Source organism: Cyprinus carpio, chromosome A11, assembly GCF_018340385.1.
Source record: "Cyprinus carpio isolate SPL01 chromosome A11, ASM1834038v1, whole genome shotgun sequence".
Lineage (NCBI taxonomy): Eukaryota > Metazoa > Chordata > Actinopteri > Cypriniformes > Cyprinidae > Cyprinus > Cyprinus carpio.
The window spans coordinates 3774294-3799859 of record NC_056582.1 but is presented as its reverse complement, the minus strand read 5'-3'; the positions used below and the strand labels follow the sequence as shown (position 1 = coordinate 3799859).

At 37.2% G+C, this 25566-nt stretch overlaps 1 protein-coding gene across 1 annotated transcript in view; it reads left to right on the top strand.

Moving 5' to 3' along the window:
- Positions 1-12769, top strand: part of timeless (timeless circadian clock) — a 75309-nt gene extending 62540 nt beyond the window's left edge. Inside the window, exons 26-30 of the mRNA XM_042765944.1 lie at positions 8015-8133; positions 9484-9712; positions 10079-10121; positions 10233-10306; positions 12241-12769. Of these exons, the coding sequence (XP_042621878.1) occupies positions 8015-8133; positions 9484-9712; positions 10079-10121; positions 10233-10306; positions 12241-12371 (596 nt within the window). The 3' untranslated portion in view covers positions 12372-12769. The remainder of the gene's footprint in view (positions 1-8014; positions 8134-9483; positions 9713-10078; positions 10122-10232; positions 10307-12240) is intronic.
- The last annotated feature ends 12797 nt before the right edge of the window (positions 12770-25566 follow it).

Below are 25566 nucleotides of genomic sequence, written 5' to 3'. Positions count from 1 at the left end.
GATGCTCCAGCAAAGCCAGCAGTATCGTAAAGGTCCCCACCCATCCCTCCCACAGTCTCTTCCAGCTCCTACCATCAGGAAGACAGTACTGGAGCATCAGAGCCTGCTCCGCCAGACTGCTCAACAGCTTTTTCCCGCAGGCTGTGAGCCCTGAAGTCAAATCACCCCGCCCTCCTCTGAAACCCCCACATGAACACTCTGCCTCCTGAAACATGGACCATCTCACCTAATATGTGTATGTTTAAAGGCTCATTCACTACAAATCAACTTTCACTGTTCCCCAGCCAGCTGCTTGACTTGCGATGTTTCTCTTTGCACATGTACAGTATTATGTGAAGCATTCATATAATTTTGATTTTTTTTTTTTTGTTTTTTTTTTTTTTTTATTTTTTGTTTAGTATTTGTATATAGTATATGTAGTAAATTTAAGCTCAAAAGGGAAATAAATAATTACAATTAATTATGGTTAATTACAATTATTTATGAGCTGCCAGTAGTAACTGTAGAAGAATTAAATTGCCATCAACTAATCTGTTCATCCAGCGAAAATTTAGCGTAATTTCATATAAACTCTAAGAAAGGATATTTTCGTGGCCACAGAAAATACCTTCAAACAGTATTAATGCATCAGAGCATGTAGCGAGGATCAAAATCGTAAGGGACATTAATTTGCAAGGCAGAATCAGAAACTCAGTTCTTATTAACTCGTGGCCTAGTGGTTAGAGAGTTTGACTCCTTACCCTAAGGTTGTGGGTTGGAGTCTCGGGCTGACAATACCACGACTGAGGTGCCCTTGAGCAAGGCACCGAACCCCCAACTGCTCCCTGGGCGCCGCAGCATAAATGGCTGCCCACTGCTCCGGGTGTGTGTACACTGCTGTGTGTGCACTTTGGATGGGTTAAATGCAGAGCACGAATTCTTAGTATGGGTCACGTCACTTTCATATATATATATATGTGTGTGTGTGTGTGTTTTTTTGTTTTTGTTTGTTTGTGTAAACCGCGCGTCTGCGCTATTCATTAACCAAGACAGGCAGAACATGCAGGATTCATATTTAAATCGACTTTTGTGGCTTTATATTTACAGATACTAGGCCATATCGTGATTTGATTTAAGTGGAATTACTTACTTTTGGTTAATGAATTCAAAATTTGAGAAATTCCGTGACATTCCGCGTTAAACTGTGAATTCTGTTTTTATGGCTGGATAAAGACTTCACTGCATAATTTTCCCGCTTATCATCTGGCCACTTGCCTGATGTGAAAATAATATCTTACATACCTTACATTACATACCACTGGTTAGGGCTGGACGATATGGCCAAAATTTATATTACAATATATTTCTTAATTTCGGTCGATACGATATAATTCCGATATCGATATGAACACTATAAAAAGCCTCGTAAAAACTGCCAAGAACGCCCACAACAGATGTCAGTGTATATAAATTTATGAAAAATGAATTTGCCAAGTCTGACCTCATTTAAAACCATTTAAATTTTTGAAAAAAAAAAAAAAAAAAAAAAAACTTTTTTTTTTTTGTATTTAGCCTTCATACAAACAATAAATGTGAAATCACTGTCAAATAATCATTTTAGACTCACCTTATTAAAATTAATATATTTAACTTCAAACTGTAGGCTAATATATACTACTAGTCAAAAGCTTTTGAACAGTAAGATTTTTAATGTTTTTAAAGAATTCTCTTCTGCTCACCAAGCCTGCATTTATTTGATCCAAAAATACAGCAAGAAAAGTAACATTTTGAAATATTTTTACTATTTAAAATAACTGTTTTATATTTGGAAATATTTTAAAATGTAATTTATTCCTGTGATTTCAAAGCTATATTTTTAGCATCATTAGTCTGATTACATGATCCTTCAGAAATCATTCTTATATTCTGATTTGCTGCTCAAAAATAATTTGTTGAAATCAGCTGAGTAGGAAATAGTGTGTTTTATGAAGAACATTTATTTGAAATAGAAATATTTTTAACATTATAAATGTCTTTATCATCACTTTTAATCAATTTAAAGCATCTCTGCTAAATAGTCTTCCAAAAAAAGAAAGAAAGAAAGAAAGAAATGATGCTGACTCAAAGCTTTTGAATGGAATAGTGTAATCAAATCAAATGTAATCAAAATGTAATGTTACAAAAGCTTTGTTTCAGATAAATGCTGATCTTTGGATCTTTCTATTCATCAAAGAATCCTGAAAAAAAGTACTCAACTCTCTTAAATATTGATAATCAGCAAATCAGCATAATAGAATGATTTCTGAAGATCATGTCAAGACTGGAGTAATGATGCTGAAAATTCAGTTTTGATCACAGGAATAAACTACATTTTAAAATAAAACAGTTATTTTAAATAGTAAAAATATTTCAAAATGTAACTGTTTTTGCAGTACTTTGGATATAGATTGAAACAAATGTGCTTAGGCAGTGTAAAGAGTATGAAGAGTGCTCTTGAGTTGCTGCAGGAAAAAAAAAAGCATGTTGCTGGAGCCGGGCTTAAATGCAAACTGATTGTCTGCCAGCAGGAGGCGCTGTGAGAGTGGTTTCTCCAGTAACGGCTATAATCAAAGGAGCTGCGCTTATGAACGCTTCTTTATCAGATAAAATGAAAATGCCTTCGAAACTTTTCTGAAAAACACCCGCGACGTGTTTTGATTTTGAAACGTTCAGTGCTCATATTTATTCAACGAAGTCAAACACCACAAATAAATCAAAGTATGGGAAACACTGGTATATCGAAATATCGGAAATGTGTTTAAAAACCATATCACCGTTATTGAAAAAAATTATATCGCGATACATATTGATATTGAATTATTGTCCACCCCTACCACTGGTGAAAGGGCCAGTGTAATGCAAATATATCTGAAAGGTCTGTGCTAGGATATTGTCACCTTCTCGCAAGACCAGTCAGATCTCGCGAGACACATCGTATCTTATGCCAGGAGATCTCGTCACACCCCTACTAAACATTAACGCAAACTAGTCTAACAAATAAAACAAACATACATACTATCACTCTTACAGGCGAAAGGGCAAATGAGATTTGATGGATGATACCATCAGGAAAACCAGAGAATGAAGCTATGGAAAGAGTCCGTTAACCACCTGAGTAAAACCATCAGCGCTGTTTATAATGGGGTCTATCCACCTTTTTCCTGACGTAAAAATGGGCGCCGCCATTTGTAAATTCTATGGGTCTAGCTTCAGGTTTCATTTGCATCCAGCTATTTTTAGCTGTACAAAACAGCTGTTGCCGTTGCTGCTTGATATTGACAATTGATGTGTCCTATCATATTATTTTCAATCTGTTATCTTAATTAGGAACACACTGGTTTGTACTGCAAACAGTTGTACCGTTTACTGCATGTTGTTATTCTCCTCGTCAGGGTTTTTCCTGGGTCAAAATGTCTTCGGTGGTGGCTGACAGACATGGTCATCCACCCACATGATTCGCAAGCCCAATATTGACAATAAATGTTTAATTTAAAATAAATACAAAGAAACAGTTTGTGATTTTTTTTCTTATCCTATTTATTCATGATAATAATAAAAAAATAAAAAAATCACTGTCAGGCTAGATAGGAAAAGAAAGCGATTACAACTTATTTTACATGTAAACATCATCGATACCAAAGTATATTTGAAATGTCAAAGGTATCACAATTTATCTATTTACAAATTATGCAATTATCTGACATAGATATTACCTGTCACTCTCACTGTCATCCTTTCTTTCCCTCTTTGCAAAAAAAGCTGTGATTTTTCCCACGGATGGCTTTCAAAGGTTTTGAAAGATAAAATCCTTTTTTGATAGACCTGATAATTATTTTAGTATAATCATATCAATTAAAAAGTAGCATTAAAAACTTAGCATTAAAAGGTCTAATAGTGTAATTTTTTTTACAATATAAAATTAGCAGCTAGCTAGCAACAGCTTGCTTTGTGCTTTGATCTAGTTTCATCTCACTCCAGTCTAACTTTAAACTAAATGATTTTATAGGTAATTTACTACACATTGTCATAGGCCTTTACATACTGTGGATAATTAAGGCAAAATTTTACTAAACACTCTTGCTAAATGGGGTAAGCACACTTACTTTTTCATTTCAGATGTGTATGTTCTTCTAAAAAGTAATGATTTGTTATACACCGATTCAGACACTGACGGCAGACCAATTGCTTTAACCATTCATTATAATGAATCGCTCAAAGGAGTCATTAGGTCGCGAATCGGACTTTAGCGGTGTGTGAATCCTGGCTGTTAGGACATCGCGAAAGATTTGTCAACACACACACACACACACACACACACACACACACACACACACACACACAACACCTCATAACTGGATAGATTTTTTTTTTATTATTATTATTATTTGCGTTTATTTAAAGTTATGTCAGCAGCTGCATGTGCGGAATGCTTGTCACAAGTTGTAAGAGAAGATAAGGCAACTTTTTTTTTTTTTGACTGCAATTCACACCCAGCGGTAATTCAGCAAAAATATTCTCCGAATGCACCACGTGAAACATGGATTCGGTCTTCCGACCTTTAGGATCAGTTGATTTGATGATGCGAGGGAGCGAGCAAAGACAGAAACTGAAGACGGGGAGTGCGCGCGCGGGGGGGTGGGGCGCTGTGCTCGTTCTCTCCGTCGCTCCGTCTGTAGCCTGCTTCACTCACAAAACCCAATTACAGATCAAATAAGGCTTTGGCGGGACAAAAAATCGTTTTGGCGGCCGCCAAAAAATTTTCAATGTGTGAAAAACCCTGCTCGTTATTTACCTATAGCGGCTAATGAAATGGAAGTCTCACCCATAGGCTTACTTCCGCGTTGAGGAAAAAGGTGGATAGCTTATACTTAACCTCTGTTTTGTTTAGTTAAATGTATGATACTTGTATTGCCTTAGCCTGGAACAAGCATCTGGATGCAAAGTCTTGATGATTTAGTGGTGTAGGAGTCAAAATCACGTTCTTCCAGTTTTTAAGGGTAATGAATTCCAAAGATGTCCTGACTCGATGGTGATTGGGAGTTTCCTCCCAGTGGAAAGTAAAAAAAAAAAAAAAAAGAGTTAAGAGAGACGTCAGCTGAGATCCTAAGATCTTTGGTGAATGGAAAGTCAAGGCACGAAGGCCCGGAGCAGACTTAGCGGGTTACAGAAGCATTCTTGCTCAAATACTCTTAGCAGAAGGAAAAGACCAACCGGACAGAGCGGAACTGTGAGCCTTTTTAAAATCTGAGATGGTTCACACCTCTCAGGATGGGCTTGTCCAATGAGAAAAGCTGAAATTCCAAGCGGGAGTTTGGAAATACTGGGGAGTTTTACGACGTTTTGTCTGAGAGCATGGCAGTTTGCAAATGGAACTCGAGTGGGGGGTTGATGCAAAATTACTAAAGGTTCTTAGAATGCTAATATGTTGCATAGGTATAAACATAATATAAACTCTCGTTTAGATCATCAGAAGACGAATTCATAGATCCTAAACATGAAATGATTACATATAGGTAAGATTACATGAAAAGTGGTCTTATCATAAGCATGCATAAAACATATACCATACACAAAAGACGATGTACAAGAACCGTAACAACATACACAATGACTTGAAGTATATGTGTGTTCATTCAAAGAAAGGTTTTCCTATTAATTATTTAGAGAAGAGTCCATTATACTGAGCATTATGTGTCTTTCCTATGTAAAATGTAGTGAAATGGAGAACTCTCAAACATGCCATTAGGTTGTAAAGGTTTATCTGATCTGGCTGAGGGGCCTTGGCTGCCATGGTAACCTGGGGCCTTGTGTCGTTCACAGACATCATGGCACCTAGTATGTTTAGAGGGGTCTTTGATCATCTGTTAATCTAATGAATAATTGATTTGTTAAATCAAATGAAAAATGGTGTGTCTGATTGGTCCAGACGCTACATATATTTATAGTCAAAATCTGTCAGTAGGTTAGTTGTGTATAGGTACAGTATTTATGTGAAGCATTAGGTAGCACCGTGGTCCTGTGAGGCACGACATTTCGTTCCACTGTATGTCCACACATGTAGCGGAATGACAGTAAAGCTCAACTTGAACTATATTATACTCTTTTTTTTATCATGATTCACGGTTCAAAATTGCATTGTTAAACAATACAATATCTTTGAATATGCAAAGCAATTGAAAATATAACTGCAAGCAGTAATGGAAGGCTCAAGAAGCGATTCCACTGTAAACTGGTGTCTTTAGAAAAATGATGTACAGTGTACAGTATACTTTTAAGATGGTAGTTATAAGAGGATTATGTCAGTTTTATTTGTATGTGCTACTGTTTAGCTTAAAGGTTAACTACATGCACTTTCACAACTACACACTTGTGTTGGGCCCTGATTACATGAAATTTCAGTCCTAAGCCAAGTTTAGTCATATTTTCCCCCAAATATAAAAATGTTTTCATATGTCATCAACTCCTAAAGCAAAATATAATAAACTTACAATAAACAATACAGCAACATAATCTCTGCTAATTAAAAAGAGAGTGGAAATAAAAATAAAAAAAAAACAATAAAAAATGGTCATGATAATGTACACTAAATAAAACCCCCCTTTTAAGTAATGGTTTTGCCATTTCAGTAACTGCTGTAAAGTAAAAGTTGTGCAATACCGATAATAGATCTTGAAGATACCAAAAGCTCAAACTGGAAAATCTGAAAATTATTTTTCCATTGGAAATGAATGTAATAGAGCCTGTTGCCTAAAGCTTCTAATGAAAGCAGTGAGGATGATAACACATTAAGAAGCTCAAACCATAAATGAGTGAATATATCCATAATATTCATAATATTTTTATATATTTATATAACATGACACAACAGATAAATTTAAAAGGGAATTCCACCAAATGCTTATAATTTTTTGTCTGTTTGTTGCAAAACCACACACTGACACAGACATGAGACAGCAAAGCCTGCACTATGCATTAGTGGAAGTTGACACTGTCTATTTGATGCACCCCTATGCTTTGTTAAAACTTAGTTTAACCATGGCACAAATGCATACTGCACCAAGTGAGGTGAACAGTGTATTTTTTATTTTTTTTAAGGAGAATCCTCAATAATAACTGACCCACTTTTTATTTTATTGTCATATGAAATGTAAATGATATCCAAGAAAAGGAAGAGAAGTCTTGAGTCTTATCTTTTTAAATGTCATTTTCAATTATCATGGTGTATATTATATATCCATTTGCTATCAGATGAAAGTTGTGAGTACTGTTTCTGGGTCCAAGCTCTTGCTTGGTTCATAGTTCATAGTGGCTGCTTTGTTCTCCAAAGAGCTGTTATTTAAGTGAGAATACGATCACAACAGCTGTTGATGAGCACTATTCATTTATTGCACACATTTTAAAAACTTGGTGTGTACTATACAGTCTCCAAGCTCACAGAGTCTCGGATACCAATAATAAAGATTCAGAAACAACAAATGACTGTCCGGCCAACTTGAATTTGGCTATTGAGTATTTAAGTAGTGCTACAGCACACTGTGAGGGTGAATATACAGTATATGACTCTACCCTTTGTCTTGAACAAACTCCCTAAACCAGTGATTCTGAAACCTGCCCTGAGGACCCCCACCACTGCACTTTTTTTTTTTTCTACCTCATCTAACACAACTAGATTTCGATTTGGTGTGTCCCACAAGAGAGACATACATTATGTGCAGTGGTTGGGGATCTCCAGAACAGGGTTGAGAAGAATGAAACAAAGAAAACACAACAGCCTCCTACTGATCATGTCTTTTTTTGACTGCCTAATGTTGTTTGATACAGCATGATCTGTTTCTCTTCAGAACATATCCACAGTGACTGCATCTGTAGAAAAGCCCTAGAAACCACCCAAAACACCCTAACCTCATTCTGGCAGGTTTTACACAGGCAAAACCACTCACAGGTTTTTCATCAGATGCAAAAAGTTAAATTTAAAATATGGCCGCTCTTTCCCCAGGTGTTTCTCATCCTGTGGCACTGGTTCCTCTGACAGAGGAGAATGAGGATGCCATGGAGAACAAGGCTTTCCAAAAACTTCTACGCGCAGTCGGCATCCGTGCACCCACAGACGGACAGGTTGGTTTGAGCTTCAGAAGCTTCCTTATTGCCATAATAGTAATTATTTGAAAATACTATACACTAAGCCATTGGTTCTCAACCTTTTTTGAGTACTGGACCCCTATGATATCTCAAACCATACTCATGGTCCCCCCACCCCACCCACCATTAATATTGATATGTTTTTGTGTTGTCCATTTTTCTTAGCTTTTCTGTTGTGTCAGGTCCACTGGCAGATGACCCATCAAGTTTTTAAGCCACCTGTCCATAAGCCGGTCTCTAACTATTTTTTTTTCTTATTTGGCGATATACCGCCCCAGAAATAATTGCGAGATACAATATTATTGTCATTTTAAGACCATTTTATGCCACTGACTATATAGTGATGTTTCAGTAATAGCTCTGGGCTGTCAGTCATTGTTACGCCAGCAAGTGATAGCAGTGGATTGACTTTACAAGGGAGTCATCATTAAAAACCATTCATTCAACGGATAAGCTTAAAAACTATAATCTCATTGATTAATGAAACAAGGTGTTGAAATTAATTTAACTTTGAGTGCCATTTTACAAGGTTCAATTGACAATCAGAGCATCACATGGGTAACACTGAAGCTGATGTTTCACTTCATAGAGATCAATGCTATTGATTCAGTGCCCCTTAAGTGCTGAAAGGATACTACGACAAAGATCACACATTCATCACACAGCTGATGGCAAACATGTGTTTTTTCATAATTATATGACTTGACCTAAAGAAAGACCCAGGTAATTGCACACCCTCATTTTCACTGTCAGCTGTCTCTCTCTCTCTCTCTCTCTCTCTCTCTCTCTCTCTCTCTCTCTCTCTCTCTCTCTCTGTGTGTGTGTGTGTGTGTATGAGTGTGTCTGGAGTCACTGCGATCGGCTAAAATATTGGTGAATTAATTCTTCATGTAAACAAACACCCATATAAACACAATGGGCAATATACCAAAACTTATCACGGTCATGTCCATATGTCACGTGATAAGTCATAGTAATTCTCGCAACAGGCCTACCAGTTCATAGTGGCTGCTTTGTTCTCCAAAGAGCTGTTATAAGCTGTTCATGCGAATGTTTAAAAAGTGTGGCAAATATAAAACACACCTACAGTAACTTGAACTTTAACCTAAAATTTACTTGTTTTGATAATTATATTAGTGTCAATATACAATAAAATAACATGTCAGTTTATGATAAAAATAATAATAATAATAAAAATGTCTTAAACATTTTTGTAATGATTCAGCAGACCCCTGCAAATACGTGACAGACCACTAGGGCTACGCGTACCCCCGGTTGAAAAACACTGTACTAATCTATCATCTCATCCAATGTGTCATTCATCAGGAATCTTTCTGGAGAATTTCTTCCAGTCTGAGCGTGCATCAGCTGAGGTCAGTAGCAGCATCTCTTGACATGGTTGAGGAGACTGCAGCTGAAGGGGACTCTGAGGGAAACCAGGAGAACAGTCTGACTGTTGAGATGGAGGATAATGATAATCAAGAGATGAGAGCTCAAGCACTGAGAGCTTTGCTGTTGTCACGTCAGAGGAAATGCGCCTCTTCTAAATCAAAGGGTAAGTATCCGACATATTTGGTAATGCCAATGTTGATCATTTTATTAGAGGCCAAGCACTGGAGGTGTAAATGCTATTATCTGTTAGTTCTTTGTCACTCCTGAAGTCTGTGGCAGACCATAGAAGTTCTATATGTTACCATATAGTTTCTACCATATAGAAATTTCACTACTATTTTTCAATTTTCTAAAATCATCGCCAGAATGCTATTTTTTAATTAAATGTTATGGCATTGGTGTGCTTAGCCTCATAATTGCTGCTTGTAGCTCTATTATTGAAAATATATTTGACCATGTGAACTATTTCAACTACGTACTTATTTGGTAATTACCAATATAGCGATTTAAGTTTTCTCTGTCTTTATAGATTCTCCATCATTTGAGGGCAGTTCTGATACTGTGGAACAAAGGTTAGTACCAGTATATGTACTTCTTTAGTGACCAAAATTTCTGGAGGTTCAAGCTAAACATGACTTTCTTCACATTTCTACTAAGTGTGATTTTGATTATTTGTGTTTCAGTGATCGTATAGAGGAGAAAATATCAAAGAAGAGAAGAAGAGTGTTGGATGATGATGATGATGATGATCAGAGAGGTAATGAACAGTAACTTAAAAGCTCATCTACAATTTTAGAACTTCTATTACCACTTCCATCTATTGACGTGGTTCAGCAAGATGGTCTCTGAGATTCATGTAAATTGCACTGATATCAGTGAGTAGAGACCAGTAGCGGTTAAACACCATGGAAACCATGCGTGGGTTGGTTTTAACTCAATTGATGACTCAGTTTGACTTCATTTACTTCTGGCCTGAATAAGTAGAAAGAAAACCAGGAAGTGCACGTATCCAAGCAGTGCTCAAAAAAAGAAAACGTGAGGGGAAATGCAATACTTGAAAGTTTGCCAAAGCTTAAAACTTATTAGTTGCCTAAGTTTAAACGACAGTGTGAACGGTCACCTTTTCTAATTTGCTACTAGTTATTGTATTAAATAAACGTGAATGAACTCCATAAGGCAGGGCTCCAAATTGCATCTAAAACGGTCGTGTTTGCAACCAAAAATATTAAATTGCGAGTGAAGTTTTTGCTGAGGTCGCCACTGGTGACTAGGCCTATGTATTTACATGTTATAACTTAAAAATTTACATGTAATGCGTTTTTTCTTGATTGTTTTGCTATGTTCACGTATTAAACTGAGACGATGTGCATCAAAGTTTTAGTGAAAAAAAAGGGTTTCAAACAGTCCTCATCTCTGCCGCACAGCAGCATTGTCACACACCTGATAAACGCAGCTCAGTGCAGCGCGAGAGAGATCGAAATGGAGACGTGCAAAGTGAAAGTGAGAAAAATCAGCATTTATTTCGTGCAACAAACTACAACAGGTAAAGCTGTCAGCTGTGTGGATATTGGCAATATCATTAACAATTCTCGTTTATAATCATTAATAATTTGGTTTCTTCTTAACAAGATCTTAGGTCTACGCTGTGTTCTGTTAATGCTTGAACTTCATTATTTGAAGCGCACTTGCCATCCAGTAATCGCAAAAAGATTTGTGCTTTGTTACTTATTAATAAACAAAGTATCAGCTTTAAAATACAATAAATAGTGTTGGCGCTCTGTAATGCAGCAGGCGCGATCACTTAATCGCCTCAATTCAAGCGGCAAGTAACCCATTTAATCTTTCTCTTTACTACTATAGTACATAATGAACATGAATTAACATCAAAAGGTAGACTATTTTATAAGAGAGCCTACAGTACGACTTACTTATTGCAATGTAATAATAGGCTACATCTACCTCAGAATAATCATTCGGTGTCCATAAGCTCATCAGTGAGCTGGAAAAATAATTATATAGAGGAGCTTTTTGCTATATGCGCTATTGCATTTTAATATTTTTACTTAACCTGTAAAGTGTTAGAATTTGGTTTATTGTATTTGTTTGCTTTGTCTTTATGTGATATGGGTGTAGATTTGATTGAATGAAGGGGCATTTGTTTATGGGTTTGGAATGACATGAGGGTGACAGAATAGTTATAGAATAGTTGTGGGTGAAATAAGTTTTTGTGCGACAGTCAGGATGAGGCAGACTTGGATGTTACCAGTTGGTGTTATCTTTACAAATGTTCTTTGTCTTTAAAGCAGTTTGAAATTAGGCAGGTGCAAAGGGGTAGCAGTTTAGTATAATCCGAGAGTCACTGATGCCAAAGAATTATGGCTCAAAGAGGAAAGTTTATTTTCTGTGTGTTGAGTGCAGGGCTTTTATGTTAGTAAACCTATACTGCCTGTTCACTTGGTATCCTACAATGGAGAAAGAAAAAAAAATAGTAACTGGATTGGACATGGTTTAATTTTAATACTTTTAAACAACTTAAGATGAGTCATTTAAGGTCTTTGTGAAATTTTTAAAAGTAGTTGATTGGTAATTGTAGAGTTTTAAAAGTTTTAAAATCAATGTATGATGCTGAAGGATATTGATTAAAGTGCTATGAATTCCTAAATTTATCTAGATTTCTTTTCTCTCCCACAGATATTTCAGATGTGGATCCTTTATCCAGGAATAACTTTGAAAGAAGCATCGATTCAGACCACGAGAGTCCTGCTCCCATAGCTAAGCGCAGATATAAGAGAGTGTTAAGTGATGAAGAGGAAGATAATTAGAAATATTAATACAGCGCAATACAATAATAAATTGCCCCCCCCCCCTTCATTTTAAGTGAATTATTAAGAATTAAGTCATCGATCTACTTTTTTTCTGATCTTCTGTAGTTTCCTAGGAAAATAACTGTTTGTCATGTTTTTGATATTTTACTATTTTGGGAAATCTTTGTGAATGTAATTTCAAAAGTCTTGTTCTACATGCTTTTGGTTTAGAAACTTGTTGGTACACCAGCATTCTCACTTCAGTGTCAGCAAAACAATAATTGCTCTTTATCTCACATTTCTATAGGCTTTGGCTCAGTGTTCACTGTATAATTCTTATACAGAGAAATGTTTTGCTCTTATGAGGTAACTGACTGTGTTCTTTGTATGTCAATAAAGTTTGCTGTATGAAACTATCAGCTTTGTTGTAATATATTTAACAGACAAATGTTTGTATTTGGTGGTCATAATTTTGTTGCAGTAAGCCAATTTTAACTAATATAAAGTAGTGTGATCATTGCACTATACAACTGTTGCAGCTGCTGATTGGTCAATTAAATTACAGGGCTTAGATTGATTTCACAACCACTCCAACTAAAATAAGGTAATTTAATTTCAGCTTCTTTCATTGTCAGCTTTGCATTTCCCCCTTTTTATGCCACAAAATAAGGCTACTGTAGCAAGCATTCAGTTTAACTATGTAAGTAACTCAATTTTAGCTAAATGTATACATTGTCTCATGAATTCAAAATCAGATTGTTTACATTGTGGTTATGATAGTATTAGTCTTGCTAATATTGTCCTAGCATAAAGAAAATGGTACCATCAGGGGCTATTAAGTTAATGCTTTGCTATAAGTAGCCCAAATTATGTTGTATTTGTCTGCAGAATATTGTTAAACCTATAGTCTATAACCATAACATGAGTCACATTAAAGTATACAAGTGGAATTTGGAATAACTAGTATGCTAGCTAACATCACTTTTTATGTAAATAAGGTTGACACCTAATAGTACATAAAAATTGTGATGGTTAATAAGGTTGGGTTGTTTTGAATGCCGAACAGTCCCAAGCTTGACATATCATATATAAGCCAGTTAAAGTTATAATACTACTGTAAAAGATACCTTACCTTAAGTCATACAAGCAATCAAAAACTAACCTCCCAGAGAGGGCCCTCTTCAGTCTAGCAGAGGGGTGGTTCATTTTTCTTTTAATGTTTAGTCACTTCAATCAGTGTGTGAAGCATCTGAAGTTCTAACGCCTTTTTTAAATAACAGTAAAAAAAAATTACATTTCATGGTGAGAATTAGGGGGGTCATAGAATGTAGTCTCCTCAAGAAGCTTGAGGAGGCTTAAAATGTACCTGTAAATTTCTATAGCACTGACTGATTTTCAATTTTGACCATCCCTGAAATGGGCCATACTTTCAGGGCCAGCCCTAGCATTTTGGGGGCCCTAAGCATATTTTCTGAAATCCCCCTTCACAGTTTCATCTAACCACCCCTCAAGACACATTCTTTAAGATTTAAAATTGAAGACTGCTGTTCAAATGTTTTGGATCTGTAAAATTTGAAGTCTCTTCTGCTCATCATGGCTGCATTTATTTGATCAATTCAAGTTTATTTGTATAGCGCTTTTTACGATACAAATCATTGCAAGGCAAAAATTAAGTTTCTACAATATTTACTTGTATTTGACTCAGTTTAAGTACATATGGCAGAAATGTATGGAAAAATCAATTAAAGATGTAATCAAACAGACGATGAACATTATTAACAGTAATTATTATATGAAATACAGAAGGAAAAAAAAAACAAAAATATTGTGAAATATTGAAATTTAAAATAATGGTTTTCTATTTTAATATGCTTTAAAATATTAATTTATTCCTGTGATGCAAAGCTGACTTTTCAGCATCATTACTCCAGTCTTCAATGTCACATGATCCTTCAGAAATAATTGTAATATGCTGATTTATTATCAATATTGGAAACGGTTGTGCTGCTTAATATTTTTGGAACCTGTGATACTTTTTTCAGGATTATTTTGTTGATTTGAGTTTAAAAGAACAGCATTTATTTCAAATTATGGATATTTGTTGCTTTGTATTTTTGGTTGATGATGATGTAAATTTTGAGTATGGTTTTTTTGTTGAAGAAATAACATAGAAAACCATTATTATAAATGGTTATAATATTTTGCAATATTTTTATTTTATTTTTTTCTGTATTTTTGGTCAAATTAATACAGCCTTGATGAGCATAAGAGACTTCTTTAAAACATTAAAAATATTACTGATCCCAAAATTTTGCACAGCGGTGTATATTTACTTGAGCAAAATTAATGTTTTTTGTTAGTTTGTTTTTTGTTGTTGTTTTTTAACTATTGCTTTCAGAGAAATGTGTAATATCTTATATACTAAAAAAGGCTCAGAAAACAGTCTAGGTCTGGATGGTGTTTTTAATAATGACACCTCTCAGCAGCAATCAACATACATATAAAAGTGCCATACAATGCAATCTAGCTTTTCTCTGCCTACAACAGTGCTACAGATCTGCTCACCTCTATGCATCACTGACATCTATTGGGCACTCTTGGTTTTACAATACATATGCAACATCCCCCCACTTTAGTGATTCCATTAAATTCTTTCACAAGAAAATATATAGTAAATACTTCTTGTGGAAAACAGCTTACTGAGAGTTCAAACTGTACTCTTATTACCAGTGGTGGACAAAGTACACAAATCAAATACTTGAGTAAAATTACAGATACATATAATAAAATATTACTCCAGTACTCCTTTTTCAATTTTACTCAAGTGAAATTACAAAAGTACTCATTTTCTTATGTACTTAAGTAAAAAAAAAAAAAAAAAAAACTACTGATAGATTTATTTTGCAATTTTATGTAGGCTACTTAATTAAATTTTATATTAGCACATATTTTTTATAATCCTATACTGCTCAAAATGCCTGGGATTTTCCCAAAATAACCAATATATGGAGTCAAGATATATTTTTGTTGTTGATATGGACTACGTTGATGAGTGTGATGTAGTAATGTTCACTGTGAAGCTTACACTGCAATGTACCTGAGAGAAAACAAATTTGACCATCTGATTTTCACCAGTAAGAAAAAGGTGATTTAAAGTTTGTTGTTTTCAACAATCAACAACAACATCACAGTTATATACAGGTGCTGGATGTGATTTAACTGAGAGATGCATCAAAAAGTTGATTTATTTTACTAATTCCATTCAAAAAGTGAAACTTGTATATTATATTCATTGATTACACACAGACTGATATATTTCAAATGTTTATTTCTTTTAATTTTGATGATTATAACTGACAACTAAGGAAAATCCCAATCTGTCTACTCGGCTAGTTAATCCAAACAATATAAAAATTTTTATTGTTTTTTTTAAATATATAAAAAGAAATATCACATAGAGTTAGATTTTTTATAAATGTTTTAGTTTTGGGGGAGGGGGATTTGAACGTGCCTGAGTTATTTTATTTAATCTGAGTAATTTTAATGTTTCCTTTTTTGAATTTATAAACATCACAGTATAATGACACGATGTTGATGTGTCTGCATTCAAGCATTTCAGTGGGCTTAAATAGATCATCCTTTACAGCAGATTTAGTTCACAAACAACTGACAGTTTTGACCTAAATATGGTTTTCAGTTGCAATAAATAATCCTAAAATTAGTAACTTACTTTTAGCAGCATCAGTCATGCGTGCGCGCTCACAAGACCCGGTTGTGAATTCAGTTCACTAGAGACTTGCACTAAACGGTTCATTTGAATCAGTGAGTTGTTGACGAGCGGCAACCTCCCGCTCTCTCTCGTGAAGCCAACATGGAAGTGACTAAAACTGCAATTCATCGACTGGCCGCTTGAGGCTGGCTGCAAAAGGGAGTCAGTCCCATAGACTCCCCATGTTAAAATGCCCAACTTTACAGCAGAAAAAAAAAAAAACATGTTTACAGCCTGGTTCAAAAAATGATTTTGGGTTTATATAGCTAATTTTGCCCTTCATGACAACTGTGAGGGAGGTGAATTTTTTAGAACTCATCCATTTAAATTATATTAAGCCTTAAAGTTCCACATAATTAAGGGCGTGGTCACTTGAGTGACAGGTGGATTGCCGCTGCTGACACTTCCGTCGAGTTAGGTGGGCGTGGCTTCAGCAAACAGCTCCCGCCTTTTTGCCCATTTTCGATTACCCGGGAGAGTCACACGGTGACTCACTGCCAAGATGGCGATGGCCCGCCCTGCACACTTTGAGCTTCAAAAATGCTCTTCGGGGTCTATGGGTGACGTCACGGACACTACGTCCATGTTTTTATACAGTCCATGGTTGTCGACTCGAAAACAGCTGCAATAGGATCATTATAATTTGTGAATAAATCTTTTGGTGCGATTTGCGAACCGATTTAAAAGGTTCATTAAAAAGAATCAGTTCGTTCTTGAATCAGACACCGCTTCTGCGTTTCGGAGCATGTGATGTATTATAAGGAATAGCGATATGTTTAATGAAATGTAGTGTAGTAAAAAGTATGATCCTATGCTTTGGAATGTAGTGAAGTAAAAGTTACTCAAAATAAAACTACTCCAGTAAAGTACAGATACTTGAAAAATGTACTTAAGTACAGTAACAAAGTAAAGCTACTCCGTTACTGACCACCACTGCTTATTACTCAAGAGTTGAGTAATTGTACTAGTTTTAAGCATTTCAATCAAGTCAACTCACTTTTATTTATATTGAGCTTTTTACAATACTGATTGTCAAAGCAGCTTTAAAGTGTCAAACAGGAAAACCAGTCAGTATCTGGTGTGACCACCATTTGCCTCACGCAGTGCAACACATCTCCTTCGCATAGAGTTGATCAGGTTGTTGATTGTGGCCTGTGGAATGTTGGTCCACTCCTCTTCAATGGCTGTGCGAAGTTGCTGGATATTGGCACAAACTGGAACAAGCTGTCGGATTTACGCCAATCTTCATTTCTCTACCATAAGCCGTCTCCAAAGGCGTTTCAGACAATTTGGCAGTACATCCAACCGGCCTCATAACCGCAGACCATGTGTAACCACACCAGCCCAGGACCTCCACATCCAGCATCTTCACCTCTAAGATCGTCTGAGACCAGCCACCCGGACAGTTTCCGTCCCAGGGAAGCTCATCTGCATGCTTGTTGTCCTCATCGGGGTCTCGACCTTACTGCATTTCGTCATCGTAACCAACTTGAGTGGGCAAATGCTCACATTCGATGGCGTCTGGCACTTTAGAGTGTTTTCTTCATGGATGAATCCTGGTTTTCACTGTACAGGGCAGATGGCAGACAGCGTGTATGGCGTCGTTTGGGTGAGCGGATTGCTGATGTCAGCATTGTGGATCGAGTGGCCCATGGTGGCGGTGGGGTTATGGTATGGGCAGGCGTATGGCATGGACAACAAACACAGTGGCACTTTATTGATGGCATTTTGAATGCACAGAGATACCGTGTGCCATTCATCTATGACCATCACCTCATGTTGCAGCATGATAATGCATGGCCCCATGTTGCAAGGATCTGTACACAATTCCTTGAAGCTGAAAACATCCCAGTTCTTGCATGGCCAGCGTACTCACTGGACATGTCACCCACTGAGCATGTTTGGGATGCTCTGGGGCCTCCTTTATAACCATTGCGTGTGCACAAAAACAGCCCTGAAAGAGGTTTACGCCACTTCCTACGCAAAAGGTGGGATTTATCAAAACAAACTTGATGGGAAAATTTGCGCATCTGCACACAAACTCTGACCCATGTGTGAAGACTTTTTTTTCTGGAGTAAGAAAATTAAGTAAAAACTGTGATTTTAAGCTCTGTTTTCATGTCGATTTTAGTTTTTGGGGTGGTGAGTGGTTTGTGTGCGGATTACAGTAACTATATTACTTTTTTGGGTAACGAAGTAAAGTAACGCATTACACTAATAATATTGGTAACTACACTACTTTACTAGACTATAGGAACATGCTTTCCTGCGTTACACAAGCCGTGTTTGCCTGCCGATAACGATTGATCTTAGCGTTTAAGAACGTTTTCTACGAGTAATTTTACGATCGTTCGTTATTGTTTCATTGCGTTTCCCAAAAATGCACGTAAAGCAATCGCACATAGCTGTGCTTTAAGTGCTACTTAGGAGACGCTATCCATTTGTCAAGTGCTGAAACGTCACCTTAAAGAATGGCTCTTAATTGTAGTAAACGATAGTTTATTTGACGTTAACCTAATGCTGCGTTCCAGACAGACAACTTGGATATAATAACTATAATACAATACAATATTATGGGCCCTATCATACACCTGGCGCAATGCGATGCAATGCGCAGCGCAAGTGTGTTTGCTAGTTTCAGTCTGGCGCCGTTCGCATTTTCCCATCCAGCGCCACATCGTTTAATTAGCAAATGCATTTGCGCCCATTTGTGCGCCCATGGGCGTGCTGGTCTAAAAAAGAGGTGTGTTCAGGCTCATTGCTGGCGCATTGCTATTTTAAGGAGCTGAAAATAGACTGCGCCATAGACTAACTCAAACCTGGTCTAAAGTCTGGCACAATGTTTTTTCTTTGTTATTTAAAGAGCGTGTTAGTATAGGCGGGTCCACAACGCACGTACACGCTGTTTATTAAACACAGGGACGCACAGCAGCACACAAACATGCCAAATAGTAAAAATTAATGGATTGCAATGCATAAGAATTTTTTCTAGGCTAATTAAATATAAACATGCCTACATGTCATAATGGATAGTCATCGCATGTATCAGAATTAGGCTATTTGCTTGCACACGAGCAGCTCCATTTCATCTCGGAGACGCGTTCTGTCTTTGTGCTTGCCAAATTCTGCCGTGTACATAGCAAATCCGTCATGGCACGAGCGCAACTGTCTCTTAAAGGGAATGGAAGATGAGACTCTGATTGGTTTATTGCACGTTACGCCCAAAAAACACCCATTACTCATTAAGAGAAAAGGGACAACCTGTTTAGACCATGCGCCCGGGCGGGCCAACCGTTTTTCCGTCGTTAAAATAGCAAAAGTGGATTTGGACACGCCCTGAGTGCACCTGCGCCGTGTGCTTTACACTTTGCCTTTAGATGGTTAAAATAGGGCCCTATATTACATTGTATTATATTATAGTGTATAATATTATACTTTACATAATAATATATAATGTATTTTTTATACTGTAGAGAGAGAGAGAGAAATTATTTCCGGGTCTTATACATACATACTGTAGCTGGTTTTCGTGCACTTCAGCAAGTCATTGACATATTTATATGCATTAAAATAAGGCTATTTTAAGAAAAAAATTAATAAATTAAGTTGTTTTTATGCATTTAAATAATTAGACATGCTAAAACACAGAATTTGGTTACATTAAAACATATGGTGAAGAAAAAATAAAAAATTTAATAGGGCCCTAAACTTAATTTTTGTTAAACTTTTAATAAATTGTTGTGAAAATGTATGTGTTATGATTTAAATTAATTAGACATGCTTTTTTTTAATACAATTAAATTTAACCATTAAAAAGGAGTTGAGAAAAAATAAAACAGAAAAAAATGGAATCCAGAAAAATTAAACCGGAAAAATGGATTTTGGAAAAAAATAAAACAGAATTTGGAAAAAAATAAAACGGATTTCATAGGGCCCTAAAAAAAGAAAAGTAAAGTAATAAGTAGTGAAGTTTCTTTTCAAATGCAGTAACTAGTAAAGTAATCTCATTACAATTTACAGAAGTAACTAGTAACTAATTAAATTTTTTGAGTAACTACCCCAACACTGGTCGATATATACGTTTAAATTAAATATTCCACTCTCATATGGAGATAAGGACTGAAATTACATAAAGTCATTAAGCAGAATTTAAACCAAAATTATTTGAATTTAGACATATTTGTAGTGGATGCGCTTGATCACTTTTCCTCTTTTATTGACAGTGAGGAGTGCTATAGGTGCACAGTAATTCATCTTTAAACTGAACTGCAGATCTCGTGTTATAAAAATATATACAATATAAAAATATTTTTAGCGAGTAAAATGATCAATGATGCGCACTTACTTCGATATTATGGAGGATTAAGTGGTCGAACGGACCATTATCCAGTTCGAATAAGTCCAATGATAATTTCTTACTGTACAACCGCAGCTGCACAGAGGTGTTGATGTCGTGTGAAGTCCTCTCTACAACATATGAAAAGTATTGGTGATTTCTGGGGGGAGGAAATTCTTTGTGGAAATGCACGTACACACAATCTTTCTCTGACTGGGATTTATAAAAGGATTTTTGCGCAGGTTATGGCATATTAATGGTTTTATAAATCTGAACACTTTTGTGCATACACAGAATCTAGCTTTTGTGCGTACGTACACTTTTTGGATGAATTCTATGTAAAGTTTTATAAATGAGGCCCCTGGTTTGTGGTTTAAGAGAGTGTGTTTTTTTTGCTTAAGTTATCTTTTTGGTTGGATTATATATTGAAGAGGAGTGGACCAACATTCCACAGCCCACAGTCAACAACCTGATCAACTCTATGCAAAGGAGATGTGTTGCACTGCGTGAGGCAAAGGGTGGTCACACCAGATACTGACTGGTTTTCGTGGTGTTGAATTTATTGAGGGGAGATGTGTTGCACTGCGTGTGTGAAATGGTGATGCTGTATAATATGCTTATATGCCACACCTGTGAGGTGGATGGATTATCTCAGCAAAGAAGAAGTGCTCACTAACACCGATTTAGACAGATTTGAGCCTTTTGTGTACATAGAAAAAGTCTTAGATCTTTTGAGTTCAGCTCATGAAAAATGGGGGCAAAAACAAAAGTGTTGCGTTTATAATTTTGTTCAGTGTAGTTTCTGATGAGTGATCAGTGATGTCATCGTCCAGTTCAGCTCTCTTCCAATAGTGTCTGTGCAGTCAGTCAAGCGTCCCCAACTTACCAAGCCAAAGGCGACAGTGGAAAGGAACCAAAACTCCATTGGTGACAAAAAAAAAAAAAAAACTTGGGAGAAACCATGCTCAGTCGGTCTCATCAAGGTGATGAGGTCTTCACAAGGGATCTGTCTCTAGGGTTTGGCTAGTTGACATGATCTCTGCTGACATTCAAGATTGTAGAGGTCGTCTCTAGATGCTGATCCACCATCTGGATCAATCAATGTTACTAATCCTTGAACTACTGATCTTTTTGTTACTCAATGTTTATTTCACTAAATATATTCTGAGATATTCTGTTGGCTTCATTTCTCTTGAGAAATGTATTAGACATCCATCTTGAGAAATGTCAACTCAAGTATTGTCAGTGTACTGGGTGTTTTTTGCAATGTATCATCACAATCCACTGACGCCACATCAGCATCCTTAGGTTGAGCACCCATGCTAGATTGTGCTTGAAAGACAATTTCAGAAAATCAGAAATAGCTTTATTGCCAAGTATGCTTGCGCATACAAGGAATTTGTTTTAGTTACATAAGCTTCCAGTACACAGAGACAACAACACACAGAGAAAAAAAATGCAAATAAAGAAATTGTATGAACAGTTGTGCTATAGATGATAATGGAATAGAATAGAGTAAGATGCAAAGATGTACTTGGATGGAGGGGTAACAAATAAATATAAGGATATTGCACATTTTTATTGCATGAGTGGGGAACATTAAACTGTTCATGAGGTATATTGCCTGGGGGAAGAAACTGTTCTTGTGCCTGGCTGTCCTGGTGTTTGCGCCTCTGAAGCGCCGGCCAGATGGCAAAAGTTCAAAAAGAGGGTTACTTGGATGTGAGGGATCCAGAGTGATTTTCTGAGCCCTTTTCCTCACTCTGGATGTATACAGTTCTTGAAGGGTGGGCAGTGGAACACCAATAATCCTTTCAGCAGTCCGAACCATTCTCTGTAGTCTTCTGATGTCTGATTTTGTAGCTGAACCAAACCAGACAGTTATTGAAGTGCACAAGACAGACTCAATGACAGCTGAGTAGAACTGTTTCAGCAGCTCCTGTGGCAGGTTAAACTTCCTCAGCTGGCGAAGGAAGTACAACTTTTGTTGGGCCTTTTTAACAAGCTAGCCAGCTGCTCAACCTCTTGTGTGTAAGCAGACTCGTCACCGTCCTGGATGAGACCGATGACTGTTTTGTCCAGATATTCCAGGATGAAGTGCAATCCCGTGTTGATTGCATCATCCAAGGACCTGTTTGCTCGGTAAGCAAACTGCAGGGGGTCCAGTAAGTGTCCAGTGATGTCCTTCAGATAAGCCAGAACCATTTTTTCAAATGACTTCATGACAACAGATGTTAGAGCCACAGGTCTATAGTCGTTAAGTCCTGTTATGTTGGGTTTCTTTGGAACGGGGATGATGGTGGAGCATTTGAAGCAGGAAAGCACTTCACACAACTCCAGAGATCTGTTGAAGATCTGTGAAAAGATGGGGGCCAGCTGGTCAGCACAGGTTTTCAGACAGGCCAGTGTAACGCCATCTGGGCCTGGTGCTTTTCTTCTTTTGTTCTTCCTGAAGACCTGGCGCATATCGTTTTCACTGATTTGAAGTGCAGGAGGGGTGGAGAGGGGGATTGCAGGAGGTGTTAACGGTTGTGTAGAGAGATGGTCAGAACGGGTGTGGGGGGTTTCAAATCTACAGTAAAACTCATTCAGGTTGTTAGCAAGTCGTTGATTAGCCTCAGTGCAGGGGGATGGTGTCTTGTAGTTTGTGATGCTCTCAGCCCTTTCCACACTGAAGTTGAGTCGTTGGAAGTGAACTGGTCTTCCAACTTTTTAGCGTAGGTCCTTTTAGCCACTCTAATCTCTTTGTTCAGTGTGTTCCTGGCCTGATTATACAAGACTCTGTCCCCATTTCTGTAGGCATCCTCTTTGGCCTGATGAAGATGTCTGAGTTTTGCTGTAAACCATGGCTTATCATTGTTGAATGTTAAATAAGTCCTGGTAGGAATACATATATCCTCACTAAAAACTAATATAGGATGTTACAGTCTCTGTGAGTTCGTCCAGATCGGTGGTAGCAGCTTCAAAAACACTCCAATCAGTGAGGTCAAAATGAGCTTGTAAATCCTGCTCTGTATCGTTGGTCCATCTCTTTACAATCTTTACTACAGGTTTAGCAGATTTAAGTTTCTGCCTGTAGGTCGGTATAAGATGAACCAGGCAGTGATCAAACAGCCCCAAAGCTGCTCGTGGAGTGATATCCATACTTTATTGTGGTGTAACAGTGATCCAATATATTACTGTCTTTGGTGGGACATGTAACACGCTGTCTGTATTTTGGCAGTTCACGGGAGAGATTGGCTTTATTAAAGTCCCCAAGAATGATTAAATCAGAGTCCGGGTGTTGTTGTTCTGTCTCTGTGATCTGATCAACGAGTTTCTGTAAAGCCTGGCTCACGTGCGCTTGTGGAGGGATGTAAACACTCACAAGAATGAACAAGTGAAACTCCCGCGGCGAATAGAATGGTTTGCAGTTAACAAAAAGCACTTCTAGATCTGAACAGTACATCTTCTTTAACACAGTTACATCTGTACACCACCGTTCATTGATATAAATGCATGTCCCACTGCAGCATGATTTTCCCATTGATTCTGCGTCGCGATCTGCTCTAAACAGCTGAAAGTCCGGCAGATGGAGCGCGCTGTCTGGAATGGCGTCATTCAGCCAGGTTTCCGTGAAACACAGAGCAGCAGAGTGTGAGAAATCCTTATTTGTCCGGGAGAGCAGGATTTCATTTTCTTCATTTGTTTATTTTCCGTTTCGTTCTGTAGAGAGCGGAGATTTGCCAGATGGAAAGACATCATCTTGATGGCAGTATATGTCTCTGTACAAGTTATGCATCCATGTCAGTGGTACCTTTGCACATATTTCAGTCATCCGTGCCATTTGCTCTGCTAAACCCCAGTACCATGACGTTTGCTTTTGCATCTATCGCTGATGAAAGTCTGGATGGTCCCTTTGGTCTTTGGGACTGAGAACTCGATGTCCGTTTTTTCTAGGAACCGAATAAAAATGTAGACTCATCTGACCACAGCACACATTTCCACTTTTTTTGATTATCTGAGATGAGCTCTGGCCCAGACCCTTTGGCATCGCTGCATAGAATTGACAAATAGCTTTTGCTGAATCTTTTCACAATATTGTTCACAATATTATGTATAGTAGTTGGTGAAATACCTAAAGTCTTTGTGATTTTGCCATGAGAAATGTGATTTTTTTATTTGTTTGACACTTCTTTCATGAAATTTGGCACAAAGTGATGAGCCATGATCCAGCTTTGCTTGCAAAGACTGAGATACTCTTTTTATATTCAATCATGATACCTATTTACCTATCTAACCTATTTCCAGTTCACCTGTTTATTGTGGACTGTTTTAAAACAATTTAATTGGGATATTCCACAACCTTTTCACTTTTATTGTCTCTCTATCCCAACTTTGGAGTGTGTTGCAAAAACAGAAACCAAAAACAAGACCCTGTTGTTTTGCTTCAGTTTTGTTGGTGACGTCAGGGTGTATTCTGTCTAGTGTCCACAGGACTTTCTTCCCCATCATTATTTTTGCAAGTGACAGTCCCATTATACAGTAGCTAAACAATGCACAGAGCAACCTTGTTTTAATTGTCACTTGATCTTTTTCCTTGAAAGTCCGTACTGCCCACTCATCTAGTCTATTTGATGATGGATGATATGGAGAAGAAGTGACATGTTATTCCATTCTACTAAAAAGCTTATAAAACCGTGTATAATAAATTTGTTATTTTTTTTTTATATGTAATAATGAATTGCAGAATGCATTTATGGGAAGATTTGATCCTTTTAACTCAAGGAGAGCAAAAGAAATCTGAAGACACTGTTGTGTTGTTTGTCCCCCCTTCTTCCCCTCCACTCCACAGCATGCAGAGCACCACACCCACTTTTGTTGCATTTTTCAAAACTGTGGTGAGAACTAACTGCTGCTGAAACAGGGGGTTTCAGGACCCTTTAATAAAACATCCTTTTGAGTTGCACTGGGCTCTGTAAATTGCCCTAGCCTAATCTAATGTAGTAGCAGGAGTCTACAGGTGATTAGGCTGATGGGAAACAGTGACAGGTCCCCCCTCCACTTCACTGGGGATCTGTCTCTGGGGCTCATCTAGTTGTCCTGATCTCCGCTGACATCTCTAGGTG